The 16975-nt window shown below is 39.4% G+C and overlaps 3 protein-coding genes across 3 annotated transcripts; 2 read left to right on the forward strand and 1 right to left on the reverse strand.

The window, feature by feature from the left end:
- The first annotated feature begins 674 nt into the window (after positions 1 to 674).
- On the forward strand, positions 675 to 3653 carry LOC110757139 (uncharacterized). Its single transcript, XM_021958697.2, has 2 exons — positions 675 to 2005; positions 2666 to 3653. Exon 1 carries the CDS (start codon positions 1007 to 1009, stop codon positions 1931 to 1933), a length of 927 nt encoding a protein of 308 aa, XP_021814389.1. The 5' UTR covers positions 675 to 1006; the 3' UTR covers positions 1934 to 2005; positions 2666 to 3653.
- A 137-nt stretch (positions 3654 to 3790) lies between these two features.
- Positions 3791 to 6960, reverse strand: LOC110757130 (long chain base biosynthesis protein 2a). The gene is made up of 11 exons (XM_021958688.2): positions 6607 to 6960; positions 6429 to 6494; positions 6149 to 6237; positions 5875 to 6020; positions 5681 to 5805; positions 5492 to 5585; positions 5236 to 5399; positions 4955 to 5116; positions 4539 to 4832; positions 4291 to 4398; positions 3791 to 4194 (listed from the first exon to the last, which is right to left on the reverse strand). Exons 1-11 carry the CDS (start codon positions 6730 to 6732, stop codon positions 4105 to 4107), a joined length of 1464 nt encoding a protein of 487 aa, XP_021814380.1. The 5' UTR covers positions 6733 to 6960; the 3' UTR covers positions 3791 to 4104.
- Positions 6961 to 13696: 6736 nt separating this feature from the next.
- LOC110757378 (ARM repeat superfamily protein) lies at positions 13697 to 16042 on the forward strand. Its single transcript, XM_088253879.1, has one exon. The coding sequence runs from the start codon at positions 13869 to 13871 to the stop codon at positions 15534 to 15536; it is 1668 nt and encodes a 555-aa protein (XP_088110005.1). The 5' UTR covers positions 13697 to 13868; the 3' UTR covers positions 15537 to 16042.
- Positions 16043 to 16975: the final 933 nt, after the last annotated feature.

Genomic DNA, 16975 nt, shown 5'->3' on the forward strand with positions numbered 1-16975 from the left:
CTTTATCAAATAGATCCAAAACTATCGTACGGTTTTTTGGTAGAAAAAACGTCAGCACCTATAATTATGTATAGAAACAAACAAATTGACTTTCCGGGTTTGTCAAGGAACATCCTAGATGGCTTGTGAAGCTTCATGATTTGATGAATCATTTACGAACTTTTTTTATTTTCTTGAATTTTGAAACAATTTTTATGTATAATAAAATATTGGAAAAATCTGGCTCTCTTCACAGTAGAGACGTATCTTAGCATTCAGAATTGAATGGGGCAGGTGCGCCTTTGCCTTTCATTGGAATTGGGGGGGACCAACAGTGTTTAACCATTCAGAATTGGAATCCGAGAATGGATAGATAACCCAAAAGGCTAAAAACATGCAAGCGATGAGTGATGATGTAGAGGGCTAAATCTAAATCTCCATTTTGGCAAAAAAATAAGCAGAGCAGAGTTCAAAACGAATCCATCCATGTACCATTTATAGATTTTGATCTTCTTTTTTGGGTCAAAATTTATAAATATTGATTTGATAGAGAGTAAATTCTAGTGGTCAATGGGACATTCCCATCTGATGATAACGTGGAGAGAGAGCCACGTGTCAGCCCCCTTTAGACCACAACACACCCACACTCTCTCTCTCTCTCTCTCTCTCTCTCTCTCTCCAAACCCCCAAAATCCAAAGTCATTCACTCACTGAAACCCTTTCTTCTCTTCTCTCTTCCCTCATCCCTCTCTCTCTCTCTCTCTCTCTCTCTCTTATCAATCACTTCATTTACTGTATCTCTCTCTCTCTCTCTAGAAAGCGACCAAAAGGACACTCTTGTAGGCATTGCTACAGTTGGCACAAGCGCTACATCCAAAAGGCCAAAGAGCGCTTTTGCTTCTTCCCTCGTCTTCACTTAACAAACACAGAGAAGGGTTGAGTCTTTTTTAAGAGAAACTCAATCCAGGCAACAATAGGCTCTCTCTCTCAAAAAATTAGAGTAAATAAAAAGATAAAATCGGATTCGATGGCGGAGATACAACCACCGATGGGTCAGATCAACGGCGGACAACTCATGTTGGGTTCATCCGAGACCGTGGGATCGAAGCGACAGCGAAGGCCCAGCGTCCGATTGGGCGACATCGGAGGAGACCAGCCGTACGATTCGCACGTGCGACGCACCACCAAGCAATGGAAGCTCCCACTTGATCACCGGAAAGACTCCAATAAGTCCTCAAAGACCCGACCTTTAACGAATTTGAGCGCTGGTGCCGACTTCCAAGAAACCCTAGACGGCGAAGATAGAGAGGGAAATCTCGATAGTGTTGCCATTGGTAGCTGGAAGGTCAAGGACACCAAGAAAAGAGCTTCGAACACGAAAAGGGTCAGATCCAATTGGGTCTCTTCCAAGATTGATGAAGGTGGTGGTGCTGCTGCTGCTGAAGGGGATGAGAAATTTAGCGGAGGTGAGGATGTTGAAGATGGGTATCGGGATTTTGATGTCGAAAACTCCGAGTCTCCTTTGAAAGACCAGAGCCCAATTCATTCTTCCGACAATTTGGGTGTGGATGGGCATTTGAATGAAAGGGACGTGCTTTACCAGGGAAGTAGGAGACCCATTAGGACTAGGGTTTCGGAGGGTAGGGACCACCATGATGGTGTTGAGCTATCTGTGCCGTCGGATAATGATGCAAGGGATTGGAATTGTAGAGGGACTAGTGGGGATAGAAATGGGAATGAAGGCAGAGGGAGGTGTGGGGAAGATGGTGTTAGGGTTTGGCTCAATGGGCTAGGATTAGGTCGTTATGCCCCGGTGTTTGAAATTCATGAGGTGGATGATGAGGTATTGCCCATGTTAACTTTGGAGGACCTCAAGGATATGGGCATAAATGCAGTTGGTTCCAGAAGGAAAATGTATTGTGCAATTCAGAAGCTTGGAAAGGGGTTTTCTTGACTTTTGTTTTTGTGACTGTTGGCAATTGAAAGACCAAAATGAAGAAGAAAAAAAATCCTCAGCCATGGCAATGTAAGATACATGCCTGAAAGTAAAACTGGTTTGAGCTTTTGGTTATATTTTGCTCTCAAATCTCAACTCAGTGGTATTTTTGGATGAGTAGGTTTTGTTTCGTTGCACTATTTACCTTTTCTTTAATTGAGTGCAAATCCATATTATTTTCTTTTTCATAACAATGCTGGACTAGTTGTAGTTTTTCATTGATCATAGGGAGACCATGATGAGGAACTATCTTTTCTTATCTGGTTGTATCCTTTAGGACAGAATGGGCAAGGGAAAAGCCTAGAATTGGTTGGAGGAAGGACCAATTGTAGTCTTTTCCTTTCCAGTCTTCATTCTTTCCACCAGGCATGCAGAATAATTTTGAGCCGATATCTAATGTATATAATGATTTCCCAGAGCTAAAGATGTCTTTTGTTGAATTTAAGCTATTTATCTATTACGTCTCTGGTTGTTATGATATCAATAATGTTGTATACAGAAAATAAGTGTATCCTATTTTCATTCTGCATTCACTTTTTGGTGATGCTGCAAAGCATTCAGTACACTTGCTGCTGTGTTTTTGCAGTAATTGTCTGTGGCTTTTATTTGAAGCCAAATTTGGCTAGGGGATAAACTGATCAATCTATATAGGTATTTTCTGCGAGTTCTAATTGTAAACCTATTTGGTAGGTTAATGGCAGAGTGGAGATAGACAAGGAGGTGAATTTTGGATGGAAGTCCAACTTGGTTTGTTGTTGCTAAACCTGAAAGTTGAGATCGGATGTAAAGAGTTGCGTAGTTCTCTTATGGCATTTAACTGTAGATTGGATGTCACTCAAAGGGATTTTCTCCCGATACATCCTTCATGTGACCAGGATTGGGATGTAGAATCTAAGGGGTCAGGCATTGTTGTTAGAATGTCCTTGATTAAGGAGGGTTGAGGGGTTATTGCTGAGATGTTGGCAGGGAAAGTCTGCATTCTAGTTAGGGCAGGGTTTGAATGTGATGAATGAGAGTTGGCTTTAAAAAGGGGTTTGATTTTGGCAGGGACATTAGCTGTGCGCCCCTTTCAAGAGAAAAGGTATAAATTCACATGTGAGAAATGATGTCTGATATTAGGAGTTGTGATACAGTCTTTCTTGCATTTGAATTATGATCTTCCGTATTTATGGCGACAAATTGGTAATAGTGGCAGCGTTGATACAGATCTCAACTATCTATTAGAATGATTTAAAATTAAACAAAATCCAATGTTAAGGTGATTTCCATATGATGATGCTGTTGTGCAGTAGAGTTATATAGCTTTCACTAGTTGCATGTAGTTGCTCAACAATTTTCAGGAAGCAAATGCGAGTTTTATAGGGCAAGGCCAACGTGTAGATATATAGCTTCATTATTCTGGCATTTCCGGAGATATACATATCCACAATGATCAAGTCCTTGTGTGCCACAATCCGGGAAGTTCCATAGTGAGCGGACTTATGAGTTCTAGGGCCATTTCCAGCTCAATTCTGCTATCAGTTGTTCTTTTTAGTCAAAATTATCGCCATTTGTATTTGATGTACCATTATCTGAAGCAGCATAATGTAAAGATGTTGCTTGTATAATTGTATTGCGTGTTTCAGGGTGTGGTTAGACCTTGTGATTTTGAAACATGCAAGAATTCTGAGTTTGAAACATAGCTGATTAACATATTTTGAATGAATGAGAGCTCACAGAGCAAAATAGAATAAGACCCTCCAAAAGATTCACAGATACAAAACAGATTTAAGCAACAATGCATTGGTCGATGGCAATTACAAAATGAGGATCAGATTAGAATGGATTTTATCCCTTGACTGCAGCCTTTGGAATATATACAAGAAAGTTGAGTTTGAAACACAACTGATAACATATTTAACCAATGAGAGCTGTATCTGTATGTCTGACTGATCAAAATTTCATCGAGGATCACACAGTGAAATACAACAAGACCCTCCAAAAGGTCGCACATACGAAACAGATTTAAAGATAATTGAATGCTTCATGTTTTCCAGCAAAAGCCTCGGAATGTCTGGGGCACAGTTTGATGATTGGATCACCTGCTTAGCCTTACAAATTTACAATTCTGAAGCCCCAAATTCGACTCTTTATTCCAATTTGATGACGTTTGTCTCCTGCTTACTGGGTTCAGCAGGAAAGTATTTTATACCCACCATATCACCGACTCGACTGATAACCTGTCAAATTGCAAACCAGATTATATCACCATAGTTTTGTAAAGAGTCCCAGGTCCTCCAAAAGGTATCACACTCTTAAGTTGAATTGAAACATACCTCCAAGGCTCTGAGAAGATCTTCCTTGGTGTGTGAGGCAGATATACAAATACGCGCTCTGGCCAAAAGTAGAGGAGTAGCCGGGAAAGCTACTGTCACAACAGCAACCTGTACCAACATGATGTATTATCTAACTTGGTCTAAATGCCAAAACACTAATAGAAACGAACAAATGCACTAGAATGGCTTTTATGAATCAAAGATAAGAATACGTGAGTGATTGGCATGTGAATTAACAATAAACTCACATTTTGCTTCAGACATTCCCTAGAAAAAGCAGGAATTTTTGCTGGATTGTAGAGCATTATGGGCATTACAGGGGAATCATTGTCTCCAAGAACCTCAAAGCCCATCTTCTGCAGCTCTGACCTAAAGAAGTTGCTGTTTTCACGAATCCTTGCAAGTTTCTGAGCCCCTCGACTGGTACCATCCTCTCCAAGAATGACCTTAATAGCAGATATGATTTGTTGAGCAGCTGGAGGTGATACTGAAGTTGCGTATAGATGAGCTGGGCAAGTGTATTTAAGATATTGTATAACCTCCTGAAAGTGAAAATGATACATGAGAGGGAGATAATAAGGCCAAAATTTGGTTAACTTGATATTCTTAATCAATTTCAATCCAAAGGCTTCTTGATATGACCAAAATCAATGGAAGTACCAACCTTGGATCCAGCTATATAACCACCGCATGATCCAAATGATTTTGTAAAAGTTCCCATCATTATATCCACATCTGCCGTGTCAACCCCTAATAATTCGCAGACACCTCTTCCCGTTTTTCCAACTGCTCCAATGCTGTGAGCCTCATCCAGGTAAACATATGCCTGCAACAAGTAGAAAACAACAAGCAAAGGGTGATACTTAGTTAATCTGTTTTGAAAGACTAGAGTGAAATCATTTCTAGCAAGTACAGGATCATTTAGCAGTGTAACAAATGTATTACCTTATATTTCTTACATATTGCAACAATCTCTGGAAGCTGGCAGAGTTCTCCTTCCATACTGTATATCCCCTCGACAATGACAATTATCTTCTTCCATGGTCTATGTGTCCTAGGTTGTCCCTCAGAAATTTGCTCTCTCAAAACTTTCTCCAAGTGCGAAGGAGCTGAAAGAAAGATGGAAAATGGATTTGTACGAATAAAGAGAGCTTTTCAGGGAATAATCATGCTTGAAATATGAGAGCCATATAAAACTTACTATTATGTTGGAAAACTCGAACTGTAGCTCCTGAGCCTCGGGCACCATTCACAATTGAGTTGTGGTTCAATGAATCACTAATTATCAGCCCTCCCTGCAGATAAAATGCAATTACCAAAAAGAGTTCATACATGAACTTGAGACATCTATAAGAGTATTCTAAGCTAGTAAATGACTTTATGTAGATACCTTCCCAACGAGGACAGGAAGGATGGCAGAGTTCGTCACATAACCCATGCCAGTTACCATAGCATCTGGTTTTCCAACAAAGTTTGCAACACACTCTTCCAGTTCTTTGTGCAATGTTGTAGTTCCTGGTGGAACAATTGATTTAGTCATACATACACATAGCCAGACACATATTTTAAAAGAACAATCATTACCCCCATCAACACGACTGCTACAAGTACTTGGGGAAAACTTCTTCAATGACTCAATGGCACGAGGTGTGCAGTATTCATCAGATGCAGCAAAGCCTAAATAATTATACGATCCCAAGTTGAGGCACCTACTTATCTTCGTTGTTCGTCTGCATCAAATACAATCACATACATTAACCCACCACCGAAAAAAAAAAAAAAAAAAACGAAAACTGAGAGAAAATGGTTTACAAATTAGAAAGCTATGAACTTTGTGTCTTCATAACAAAGTACTCACTTTAGGGTCTTATTGTTGTCATTAGAATAACGCTCAACAACATCAAACCAAGCATCAGGAGCACTTGATATTGGTCGTCCAAAACAATCCTACAGAGATTTATCAACCACAACATTTTAGCTTCTCAATCTCATACAAGACACTTGCAACACAGATATGTATATACGAATATATATGGAAAGCAAGGATTTTGTAAAAAGAAACAGAAATATTAGAAAATTCTCAAATTACATCAATTACACAACAAATAATGGAATTTTGTAGATTGTATTTGTAATACCTGAATTCGATTATACAAACGACGAATGTAGAAATCCTCCAGTCCTAAACAGATCGGCGCGTAACCCTACAACAATCAAAATTACATTTTTAAAATAAAACAAACAAAGCTAATCCGTACAAAGATAGAGAGAGGAAATGAAAGAAACGCATAAAGAGCAGAGAGAGAAATGGGGGACCTGGAGATCTCCAGACTGCCACCAATCAATGATTTTTCTGAAGAAGTCTCGCAATTGGCCGAAGGCAAAGAGCAAGCCGTAGCTGAAGTAGGTGCTCAACGCGGTCAAATACGGAATGGTTATCATCTTCGACCTCTGAAATCCCCGAAGCTCAGCTGAAAGCTGGAGCTCGCCAACAATTGCTGCCTTATCTGGAATGGGTTGAATTGGATCCCAACCCACCTCTTTCCAGCGCTTTTATTTTCTGGGTTTTCGGTTTGAATGCTGACTTGACTTCCGTTATTGTTTCATTTCAGGAATTCAAGTTCAGATTGGATTTTTGTTCATCGTTGGCATTGTGGAATTTGCGTGGCTATAGTCACAGTGACAGCCTAATAGCATCCAAAAGTGGGCTAAGATGAGAGGAAAGAGAGAGGCCCAAATGAACAGCCCAATATTTCAAATTTTTTTTTTCGGACAAGTGGCTGGTGAAGAAAATCTAATAGGCTGCTACTGTTTGTTTTCTGAGGTAAAAAGAAGAAAACAAGCATTTATCCCTGCACTCGATGCTCGGAGTTCAATTTTCTACTTTTAAATATTCTTTGTATTAAGAAAAGTAATGATAAATAAAAAGAATGCATAACTAATGTCATATATGAGCTGCCATCTGTTTGGATGATATGTGTTGTATAATGTATGTTTTGTTAGCTCTCACACATAGAAGGTCTGCAAAGTCTATCATTTCATTAAGAAAATATATATAACCCTTTTAGAATTGAATTATTAAAAGAAAAATGAGGCCCTCCCTTTGAAGTGGGGATCGGGGTAGTTGCACTTCCTATCATGACGGAGAGCCAGCCGTGAGTTGAACTCTTGTCGTGGATGTGACACATAAGCACTATCTGTGCACGTAATCGAATTTGAATTTTGAATGTATTAAGTAACACCAATGACCTTGCTTAAAGTAGCTGAGCATATAATAAAAGGGTTTGTCACATTTTTACTATTACTGACCTAAAAAGAAGATTAATGTTCTACTGTCAGATCAAACATATATTATATACATGTATATAAGTATTCTGAACAGCTGCACATTGGAATGACATGCAGATAGAAATGTACCTCTACAGTGTTAACCCAGACCACATCAGCAGAGCTTAATTGCATACACATGGAAGAGATGAAGGTCTAGCATGAAAGGTAAGAGCCAGTCAGACTAGCCTAAAGACAACTTGCCTAGCTAGAAACCCAGAAACCATACAGCTCCAAGCTTGAACATATCTTTAATTATATCAAACTTAAATTATCAGTATTTCTTTGATTAGGCAAGTCATCCTTGGCTACCAAACATGGCTCTTAACCTTCATACCAGACTTCTCTTCCTCTGAATTACTTCTGTTTTTGCCTATGTAATCTCCGATGTTACCAAACCTCTAATTTATAGCCATTTTGAAAAGTGAACAATAGATTTTCAAATTGTCACCTGTTGAGGTTCCCAGGATATGGAATATATTCCCTCCAATTAGAGAGCACCAAATTGTATCCATTTGATCTTCATGGACTGCAATTAGAGCTTGTTTTGAGGTGCTGGCTCTGCATGGATAAGTACTGAGTTTCAAGATTGATGAGTCAAAAGGTGCAAAAGCTCTGCAGATTAGAATATATTGAAGCAACTTGCAACTAATCTCTTCAGCACTGTTCATTTGACCTTTTACTTTTTTTTTGGGGTCTGAACCATGAGGTGGTCCTGAATGGGCCCCAACTATGGGTGGCACCTTTAAGCCTTAACCACAACCCAGACTAATCCCCACTCACACCGGATCGGCCCGTAAGGGGTAAAGTGTTGGCCAAAGTGGTGACTCCGTACGAGAGCAAGGATCGAACCCCTGACCTCTCTTAAGGAATGAGAGTGCCGAACCACTCACACCAACCACCTTGGTTATTTGACCTTTCACTTTCAGTAATATCAAAAGACAACTTATTAATAAGCCCTTTAATTTCTTTTTATCAAAAGATCCAAACTCCATAATGTCGAATTGATACGAGCGATACTAAAAGAAGGAGAGTGAAATTGAATACAAGATTAAAACCACGTCGTTTGAGTCATATCTCTTTGATCATATGTAGCCATCCATCCAACCCAATGTATTTCCAATTTCCCCATTGACTTTCTCATGACTGCAAAATAAAATGCTATGAAAAGGAAATTGTTTTGACCTTGATTGAGCAATCAAAGCATCTTTCATCCTAAATGATCTTAGAATATATAAAAGATGGGATTTTTAGGGTTTGACCATATGAGAGGTGACATACCTCCTTGTATGATCCATCTCATTTATTCCAAAGGTCACTTGCTATTGTCAAGATAGCAAGATCAACCAACATGCCATATATTCCCACCCAAAAAGGGAGGAAAATAATGTCAATATTTTCCAATTTAATCGCCCAAAACCTTTGGTTTTTGTTCTGTTTGACTTGAAAAAAATGCATGTTCTTTCTTGCATCATGTTTGTTTGCATTTCAATTGCTGTATCCTAAGCAGATGTCATTTCTGATTGCTGTGCATGATTCCAAGCTTGTTGCTTAAAAAAGCTAAGTAGCCCGACAACAACAAGTCCCATCAAATTCAAGTGCATTCAACTTTATTTGGTTTTTGTTCTTCTTCTCCCTTCCATAGGCATTAACAAGAATACTTGTGTACGTGGAATTGTTGATGTGTCTTGGCTTGATTTGATTCTTGTTAGCACACCTATTTTCTGGTTCCAGATAATATCTAATCTATTAGGACACGTTTTCTTTTCTAGAAGGACGCATTCATACTTCATGCAAATCACAATTTGATACATATGTAAAAATCATTAATATCAAAAGAAAAATCTCTACACGCATATCAAATTGTGATTAACAGAAAAACACGAGTTTCTATCTAATAACAATTTTTAGGCCAACAAGGTGTAGCTTAATAAAAATCCCCCATCGCATTATAATCGTGTTGTGTGTGTGTGAGAAATTCTCCTCTCTTGTAGTTTAAAGTTAAACTCAGGCTTTGTACTGAAAAAAAAAAAAAACATTTTTGAGAGACAAGTAAATGAAAAGGAAAATAAAAGGCCTTGACGGCAAGGGACCCAGGTCAAAAATTGGCTTCAACTTCAACTTGCATTGCTAGTGCTTGAATTGAACTCCAACCTCACAATGATATTTATGGGAGGGTCAAGGTCGGCTGTTGCCTCACAATGGGCATGGACTAGGCCCATTGGCTTTGTCCTGCGCATATGTCTTCATTGCTTTTCATATTATACCTGGGCCTACCAAATCCATCACTGTATTTCTGTGAGAACGATTCTTTTTTTGTTTCGGTACACCGTCAAGTGGAATGGGGGAAATTATTTTTCTTATTGACGGGTGAGGAATTTTAACTTTTTGAAAATATTAGGAAGAAAAGTACTACTACTTATTAAAAATTCTTTTTTTAGCGTATAACTATTTAATGATTAGTAGGTTTTTTAATATTAAGAAAAAAATTCGACCCTAAATGTTTTTTAAATGAAACATAGTCCAGTTTTCCTAAACCCTAAATTCTAAATTCTAGCGCAACAAAACTTGGTTTAGGCAATTCGTTGGACACCTGGAATGCACCACCAAAAGGGCAATATGCAATGCCTACAAAGACTTTTTCGGCGAGAGGGAAGTACATCTGCACCTCTTTACGCCTTAATAAGTCCGCCAATGAATAACACTAACTATATAAAGGAGTCTATTGAAAAGAAAAAAATAAACTTTAAATTTCCCAATTTTGCTTTTGTTCTCTTTATTTATCTTTTTACTTTACAACAAGTTGATATGTAATTCATCTGCCATATATATTCGAACATGTCAATCATGATAAGTAAAGTCCACGCAACACTAATCAATGTCTAAATTTTGAGGTGTTTACATATGGATTCCGAGTCTCTCGTACATTTATTCATACTTAGGTGCATGAATAAGTAACTATTAAATAATGGCAGTGTTCCTCTTAAATTTCCATGCACTTGGCTAAACTAAATATATATTAGCTTTCTTTTTTCTGGGGTCAACTGATAAAATACATATTAGCTAAACGTAGAGAAATTGACTGGCTGCCATCCATGCATTCTTTTATGGCCATGCTATAAAAATAAAAATAAATAAAAGGTTCTAGAATTCTTCTCTCTTTTTCTTTTTCTTTTTGCTTAACATCTAGAATTATTGACCGAGTCAGCGTGTGTGAATGTGATTGGACCACGCTACTAATGCATAAGGTTGCATGAAAAACCAATTTATATTTAATATATATATATTTAAAACTTAACTCCAAAGAAAACAATCCCATATTTTCATTTTTTTAATTTTTAATTTTTTCGGTGGCTTCCTATAAACATAAAAAAGGTGATATTTTCAATTATTATTATTATTTTTTTGGGTAGAAGTGATATTTTCTAAATTTAATAAAACCAAAGAAATAGAAAAAGGCAGAGAAGTATAAATAAACAAATATATAAATGGTAAAAGTATCTTTCTATGGTTTTAGAAGACGCGGTCCTTTCACGCTCAAAAGTAATAAAACCCACGTACATGCCCACACTAGCCCGGCGAAAAGTCACATACTTAATGTCAAAGCAATCCGTCAATATCTTTGGTCACCAACCAATCCCATCAGTCAAGACCCGCATTGACTTTGATTCGTAAACAAATCCAACGGTCGAGAGGTGGTTGTGACGGTGGCGGTGAGGGATCGCTGCGAGGTTAGGGCTGAGTCCGCAGAAAGACCAGGAGACTTGGGAACTTTCGCTGTCATACCTGTCACTTTGAGAGAGTCATAATAATTGAAAAGGAAAATGGGTCCCACTAGGTGTCACTGGAGGGAGCGGGACCCGCGTTTTGGCTCAAGTCCCGATTAATAAAATCTTATTTTTCGGTCCAACCTGTAACTCTATATAGTCCCTTGTCCACGTGGTTTTGATCTACGTGTGTTACACGGGGTGGTTAAGCAAACGGCGGGTTACGTCGGCCTTCCCTCCATGTTTCTACTTGAGCGCGCCACTCAAGTGAACGAATAAATATGGTGGGGTCGGTTTTAATTGTTATCTTTATTTTTTGTTACTTTTCTAATCTGTACCTGAACAAAAAGTTGTATTTTTATCTTTAGTTTTTTTGTTTCCGGAGATATGAATTAGTTTTTCTCACACATTCACAATTAAGATGTCATAAAAATTAAGGTAAATGGCCAAAAACTTCTTGGACTATTTTGACTATCGAAATGTCCACCATGAATTATTTTTTCAGCCAATTTAGCCCTCATATTATTTTAAATGGTCAATTTAGCCCCCTGTCGTTAGTTTTCATGTAATTTCATCAAATTTTCTGTCTAAATGTCACATGTTAGGCACATGATTCACTGTTGAATTAAATTAAATTTTTTTAAGTTTAAAATAATTAAATTGTTAAAACTACAAAATTGAAAAAAAAAAAAGAATAAAAAAAAGGGGGGAAGGCAATCAACGTCTTCCCCAGCCCCTTCCTCCTCAACTGTTGATCTAAAAACTAAAAACTCTCTCAATTCCCAGGGCTGTTTCATCTCTTTGGGGGGGAGGAGGCCTTGTCCCCTCCCCCTTCCCTACCTTCCCTGGTTTATTTCTCTTTCGAGATTCCTCTCGATGTATATGGGTTTCTCCATTTTGCTGAGTCTGAATTTCTCTCCTTGTGAGGAGATGGGGTTGTGCTTGAGCTTTAATGCTCGTTTCTGGGGCTTTATGCCTCCTTTCCGGGTTAATTCCCCAAATCTCCCCCATTCCAATCCTCTCGGCGTTGTTCCTTGGCTGCCCTCTGATTGGTTCCTGCTTTCCTCCTCTAGGTGTACTGGTGTTTTCGGCTCTAGTGGAGATGGAGATTCTCAAGCGGACCTTTACTCAGACCCCCTCTCTCCCAGCTCGATCTGGTTCCATCTATTGGCTACTGTAGCGATCTCGCAAAGTGAGAAATCGCGTACAACATGGAATTTGTGTAGAGCTACGACATTGCTACGGCTCGGGTGCTTGCACCACCTCCTTCCAATCTCATGGTCCTGTTCCCCTTGCCTTGGGGCTGCTATGATTGTGGTTGGCTTATGGTGGCTGATTTGTGGTGGATTTTTGAACTTGATGTTCCTTTGCTTACTGGGTTCTTTTGCTCCTTTTAATCCAGCTTGCTTTGTCATTTTTAAGTTTGTTTTATCTGATGATATCATTATCTGGGACAGTCTCTTTGTTCATGTTTACTTGATATTGCAGATTAGTTTAGTTTCTTTGGCTTCCTTACTGGGTTGCTCTGTTTGTTGTACTGTACCTTCCCCGTTTTGGGTGAGGCTTTGAAATGAAGTTCATCTTCCGACCCAAAAAAAAAAAAAAAAAAAAAAAGAGAAAGAGAGGAAGAAGATAGAAAAGGGAAAAGAACAAAGAAAGAAGAAATCATGATTTTACATTTTCTTTTATTATTTTTTTGTATTGTGTTTGTAAAATGACAAACTTACCCTTATAATTAACAGAAAATTGGATGGAAGAATAAAAACTTGACAACATGTGCTAAATTGACCATTTAAAATAGTTTGCGAGCTAAATTGGCTAAAAAATTCATCCATGTGGACATTTCGACAGTCGAAATAGTCCAGGGGGATTTTTGGCCATTTACCCTAAAAATTAAGTGCAATAAACTAATAAATGTTGTTTGGACATTTACGAGATGAGAGAAAAATAAAATGTAATCCTCCGTCTATAAAAGAAAATCTTGGTAAAAAAGTGAGCGAAAATATCACACATACTGAGAGTTGAAGAGGAAATCCTAGAAAGAATTTTATCAGTTGTAGTACTCAAAGAGAGTAGATTAAACTCTTCCCATATCTTGATTATTTTACAACATTCACAGATTTTTATAAAATTTTGGCGGACTCATAATATTTTTTTTTTGGATAAAATAACTAGACATATATAATGAAAATAAATAACGGTGAAGGCAAATCAAAGTCCGTTAAAGGCGCGAAAACCACGCTCTGGTAGTTGCGTGTACGCCGAAGCCGCCAGTCAAAATCCACATCATCATCTCTCTCTACTATTTCTTCTTCTCCGCCTGCACCTGCTCTCCCTACGCTTCGTCGTTTTTCTTTACTCAACAACACTTCCGCACTTTGCCTCTCTCTCTCTCTCTCTCTCTCTCTCTCTCCTGTAAACCCTAAAAAGCAACACCAAACACACACTCTCTCTCTCTCTTTCTCTGTGCAAAGGCCAAAAGCCATGAAAGAACCAGAAACCGACCCAATGGCAGTCTCAAGCCAGCTCCTTTCTTCACTGGTGGAACAAATCCCACTCATCCAAAACTTCAAGGGCAAATGGGCCTTAATCCGGGCCAAGCTCTCGGAGCTCCAGGCCCAGCTCACCGACTTCGCCGACTTTCCAACCTCCACCTCCCACTCTCTCTCCCTCCACCTCCTCCTCTCCGTCTCTCAGACCCTCCGCGATGCCGTTTCGCTCTCCCAGAAATGCCAGACCCCCAATCTCTCCGCCGGCAAGCTCCGCACCCAAAGCGACGTCGATTCGATCCTCGCCCGCCTCCACCGCCACGTCACCGACGCCGAGATTTTGATCAAGAGCGGGGTCCTCCTCGACCCCGCCGTTTCGTCTGTAAGCAGCTCAGCCTCCAAGAGAGAGACCGTGCGGGCCGACTGCCGGAACCTGGTGACTCGGCTCCAAATCGGGAGCGGCGAGTCGAGGAACTCCGCCATGGAATCGCTTTTGGGAATTTTGCAGGAGGACGACAAGAACGTGATGATCGCTGTGGCGCAGGGGATTGTTCCCGTGCTCGTGCGACTACTCGATTCGAGCTCGTTCGAGACCAAAGAAAACGCCGTTTTCGCGATTTCGATAATTTCGATGGTGGAGAGCAGCAAGCACGTTTTGATTGCTGAGGGTTTGTCGCTTCTGAATCACTTGATGCGTGTGCTCGATTCGGGAAGTGGGTTTGGTAAGGAAAAGGCTTGTTTGGCGCTTCAAGCTCTGAGCTTTTCGAAAGAGAACGCTCGGGCAATTGGGTCTGGAGGTGGGGTTTCGTCGCTTTTGGACATTTGCCAGGCCGGCACGCCCGGTTCCCAAGCTTCGGCAGCTGGGGTGTTGAGAAATTTGGCTGGGTTTTCTGAGAATCAAGAGAATTTCGTGGAGGAAAATGGGGTTGGTGTTCTTTTGGCGCTTGCCAGTTCTGGGACGGCTTTAGCCCAAGAGAATGCAATTGGGTGCTTGTGCCATTTGTTATCTGGTAGCGAAAGTCTGAAGCTTTTGGTTGTTAAGGAAGGTGGGATTGAGTGTTTGAGGAATTTCTGGGACTCTTGTTGGAACAATAACAACCGTGGTCTTGAGGTTGCTGTTGAGTTTTTGAGGCACTTAGCTTCGTGCTCCCCGATTGCGGAAGTTCTGGTTTCTGATGGGTTTGTAGCTAGGCTGGTTGGGGTGTTGAGTTGTGGTATATTAGGGGTGAGAATTGCAGCAGCTAAGGCTGCTTATGAACTTGGGTTTTGCTCAAAAACCAGAAAGGAGATGGGTGAATGTGGCTTCATTGCCCCTCTGATCAAAATGTTGGATGGTAAAGCCGTTGAAGAGAAAGAAGCGGCTGCAAAGGCCTTGTCAACGTTGATTCTATATGCCAGAAATAGAAAGTTGTTTAAGAAACATGAAGGTGGAATTGTGAGTTCAGTTCAGATTTTGGACCCTTCTATCCAGAATTTGGATAAGAAATACCCTGTTGCTTTATTAGCCTCACTTGCTCATTCAAAGAAGTGTAGGAAGCAAATGGTTGCCGCTGGTGCATGTCTACATTTGCAGAAACTTGTGGACATGGAAGTAGAGGGGTCTAAGAAGCTCTTGGAAAGCCTTGGTCGTGGTAAGATTTGGGGTGTTTTTTCCAGATCTTGACAATGGAAGAAGGCATGCCAAAGTGGCACATATCAGAGTATAGGTACATGAGGATGATTCATTGATCAGTATGTACAATAGGTGTGATTACTGTTAATTTGGCTTCTTCTTTTTTTCCTCTCTTGTTTATAATTGCTGTTTATTATGGCAGAAAAATGATATCTTGTTAGTTGCATTGTATCTAGTTTTGGTGACCTAACTGGATAGGTGTTTTCGTTTTCTCAACAAAATCCAATAATTTATATTGCTGCCTGATTGTGAGTTCATACCTCTGTTGTACACTCTTTCAATTTCATTGACTTCACAAGGTAGCCAACCCCAGTTAGTGAAGATTGAGTCTTATTTACTTTCTATTGACTTCACAAGGCAGATTAACCTTTTCTCATTTCCTTCCTTTTCTTTTGTTAAGTAGTTGATGCAGGAAATTTACTGTTGTATCACTTTGTATAATTTCTCTTCAATCTATATGCAAGATTAATGGAATATTAGATTGGTCTTCAATTGCATTTATCATTGTTGTGGCCAATTCCAAATCTCATTTGCTGATCAAAGGCTTCAAAATTGTTCCAGTGAGAATTCCATTTTGCTTATTTATTCCTACCGTGCTCAAGTTCCTAGTTGTGGTCAAAGCATGAAGAAAATAAATAAATATGATTTAGGTCATTGCTTACATAATATCTGATTGGTTTGATAGTTTGGACTTGGAGGTCACTTGATAATATAAAACAGGGGTGGGCCCAGAACCATGTGCCTGACCCTATTTCTGGATTATTTGCATACTGTCTCTAATTTGTTCCACGCCTGTAATGACAGTTTCTTATAATCTGGTGTGCCCCACGGCCGGCAGCATGACCTTATCCTCCTCTCATAAATTCATCTGTTTTCTTTTCAAGTACCATTTTTTTTGGTTCTTGGGTCCCAAGTTTAGTTTCTAATTGAAGGGTGTTCATTCGATTTCCATATAAATTGGTAATTATTTTTTTACACAAAGGCGATAGTATTTTATTAATGAGGAATGAACAAGTACTATTTATTAATGAGGAATGAACAAGTGCTAAAAAATTGGGTCATGTCCTAGAGGATTAGGTGAGTCTTTCTACACTTCGTGGGCATAGAGATATGTATTTGATGATCTATATGTGGAGTTTTTGTTGTTATGAAGCCATGTGCAATTGTTCAAGAGCATGTGCTTTTGTCCTATCGGCTGTCCAATTTTGCACTCTTTGTGTTGGCAATCACCTAAACATTATGTGCTTGCAGTTCTTCTTAGTTGGCGGCGGTGTTATTACATAAAAACACACAGAAAATAAACTCCCTGTTTATGCTAGAAGCCTCTGGGGAAGATGACCAGAATGTTACCTTTTGCTTTGTTGGATTGTGCCTGGTTGGGGGAATGAAATAAGACAGCTGTGGTAGGTTTAATTGATGAGCCTCAGGGT

This window comes from Prunus avium, chromosome 5 (genome assembly GCF_965620075.1).
Source record: "Prunus avium chromosome 5, drPruAviu1.hap1.1, whole genome shotgun sequence".
Classification (NCBI taxonomy): Eukaryota; Viridiplantae; Streptophyta; class Magnoliopsida; order Rosales; family Rosaceae; genus Prunus; species Prunus avium.

Excerpts from the sequence above, each read along its gene's own strand:
- LOC110757139 (XM_021958697.2), top strand. The coding sequence starts at position 1,007 with ATGGCGGAGATACAACCACCGATGGGTCAGATCAACGGCGGACAACTC.
- LOC110757378 (XM_088253879.1), top strand. The coding sequence starts at position 13,869 with ATGAAAGAACCAGAAACCGACCCAATGGCAGTCTCAAGCCAGCTCCTT.
- LOC110757130 (XM_021958688.2), bottom strand. The coding sequence starts at position 6,732 with ATGATAACCATTCCGTATTTGACCGCGTTGAGCACCTACTTCAGCTAC. Across the intron at positions 6,238-6,428 it reads GTTTGTATAATCGAATTCAG|GATTGTTTTGGACGACCAAT; the intron begins GTATTACAAATA and ends AAATCTCTGTAG. Across the intron at positions 6,021-6,148 it reads GACAACAATAAGACCCTAAA|ACGAACAACGAAGATAAGTA; the intron begins GTGAGTACTTTG and ends TATTTGATGCAG.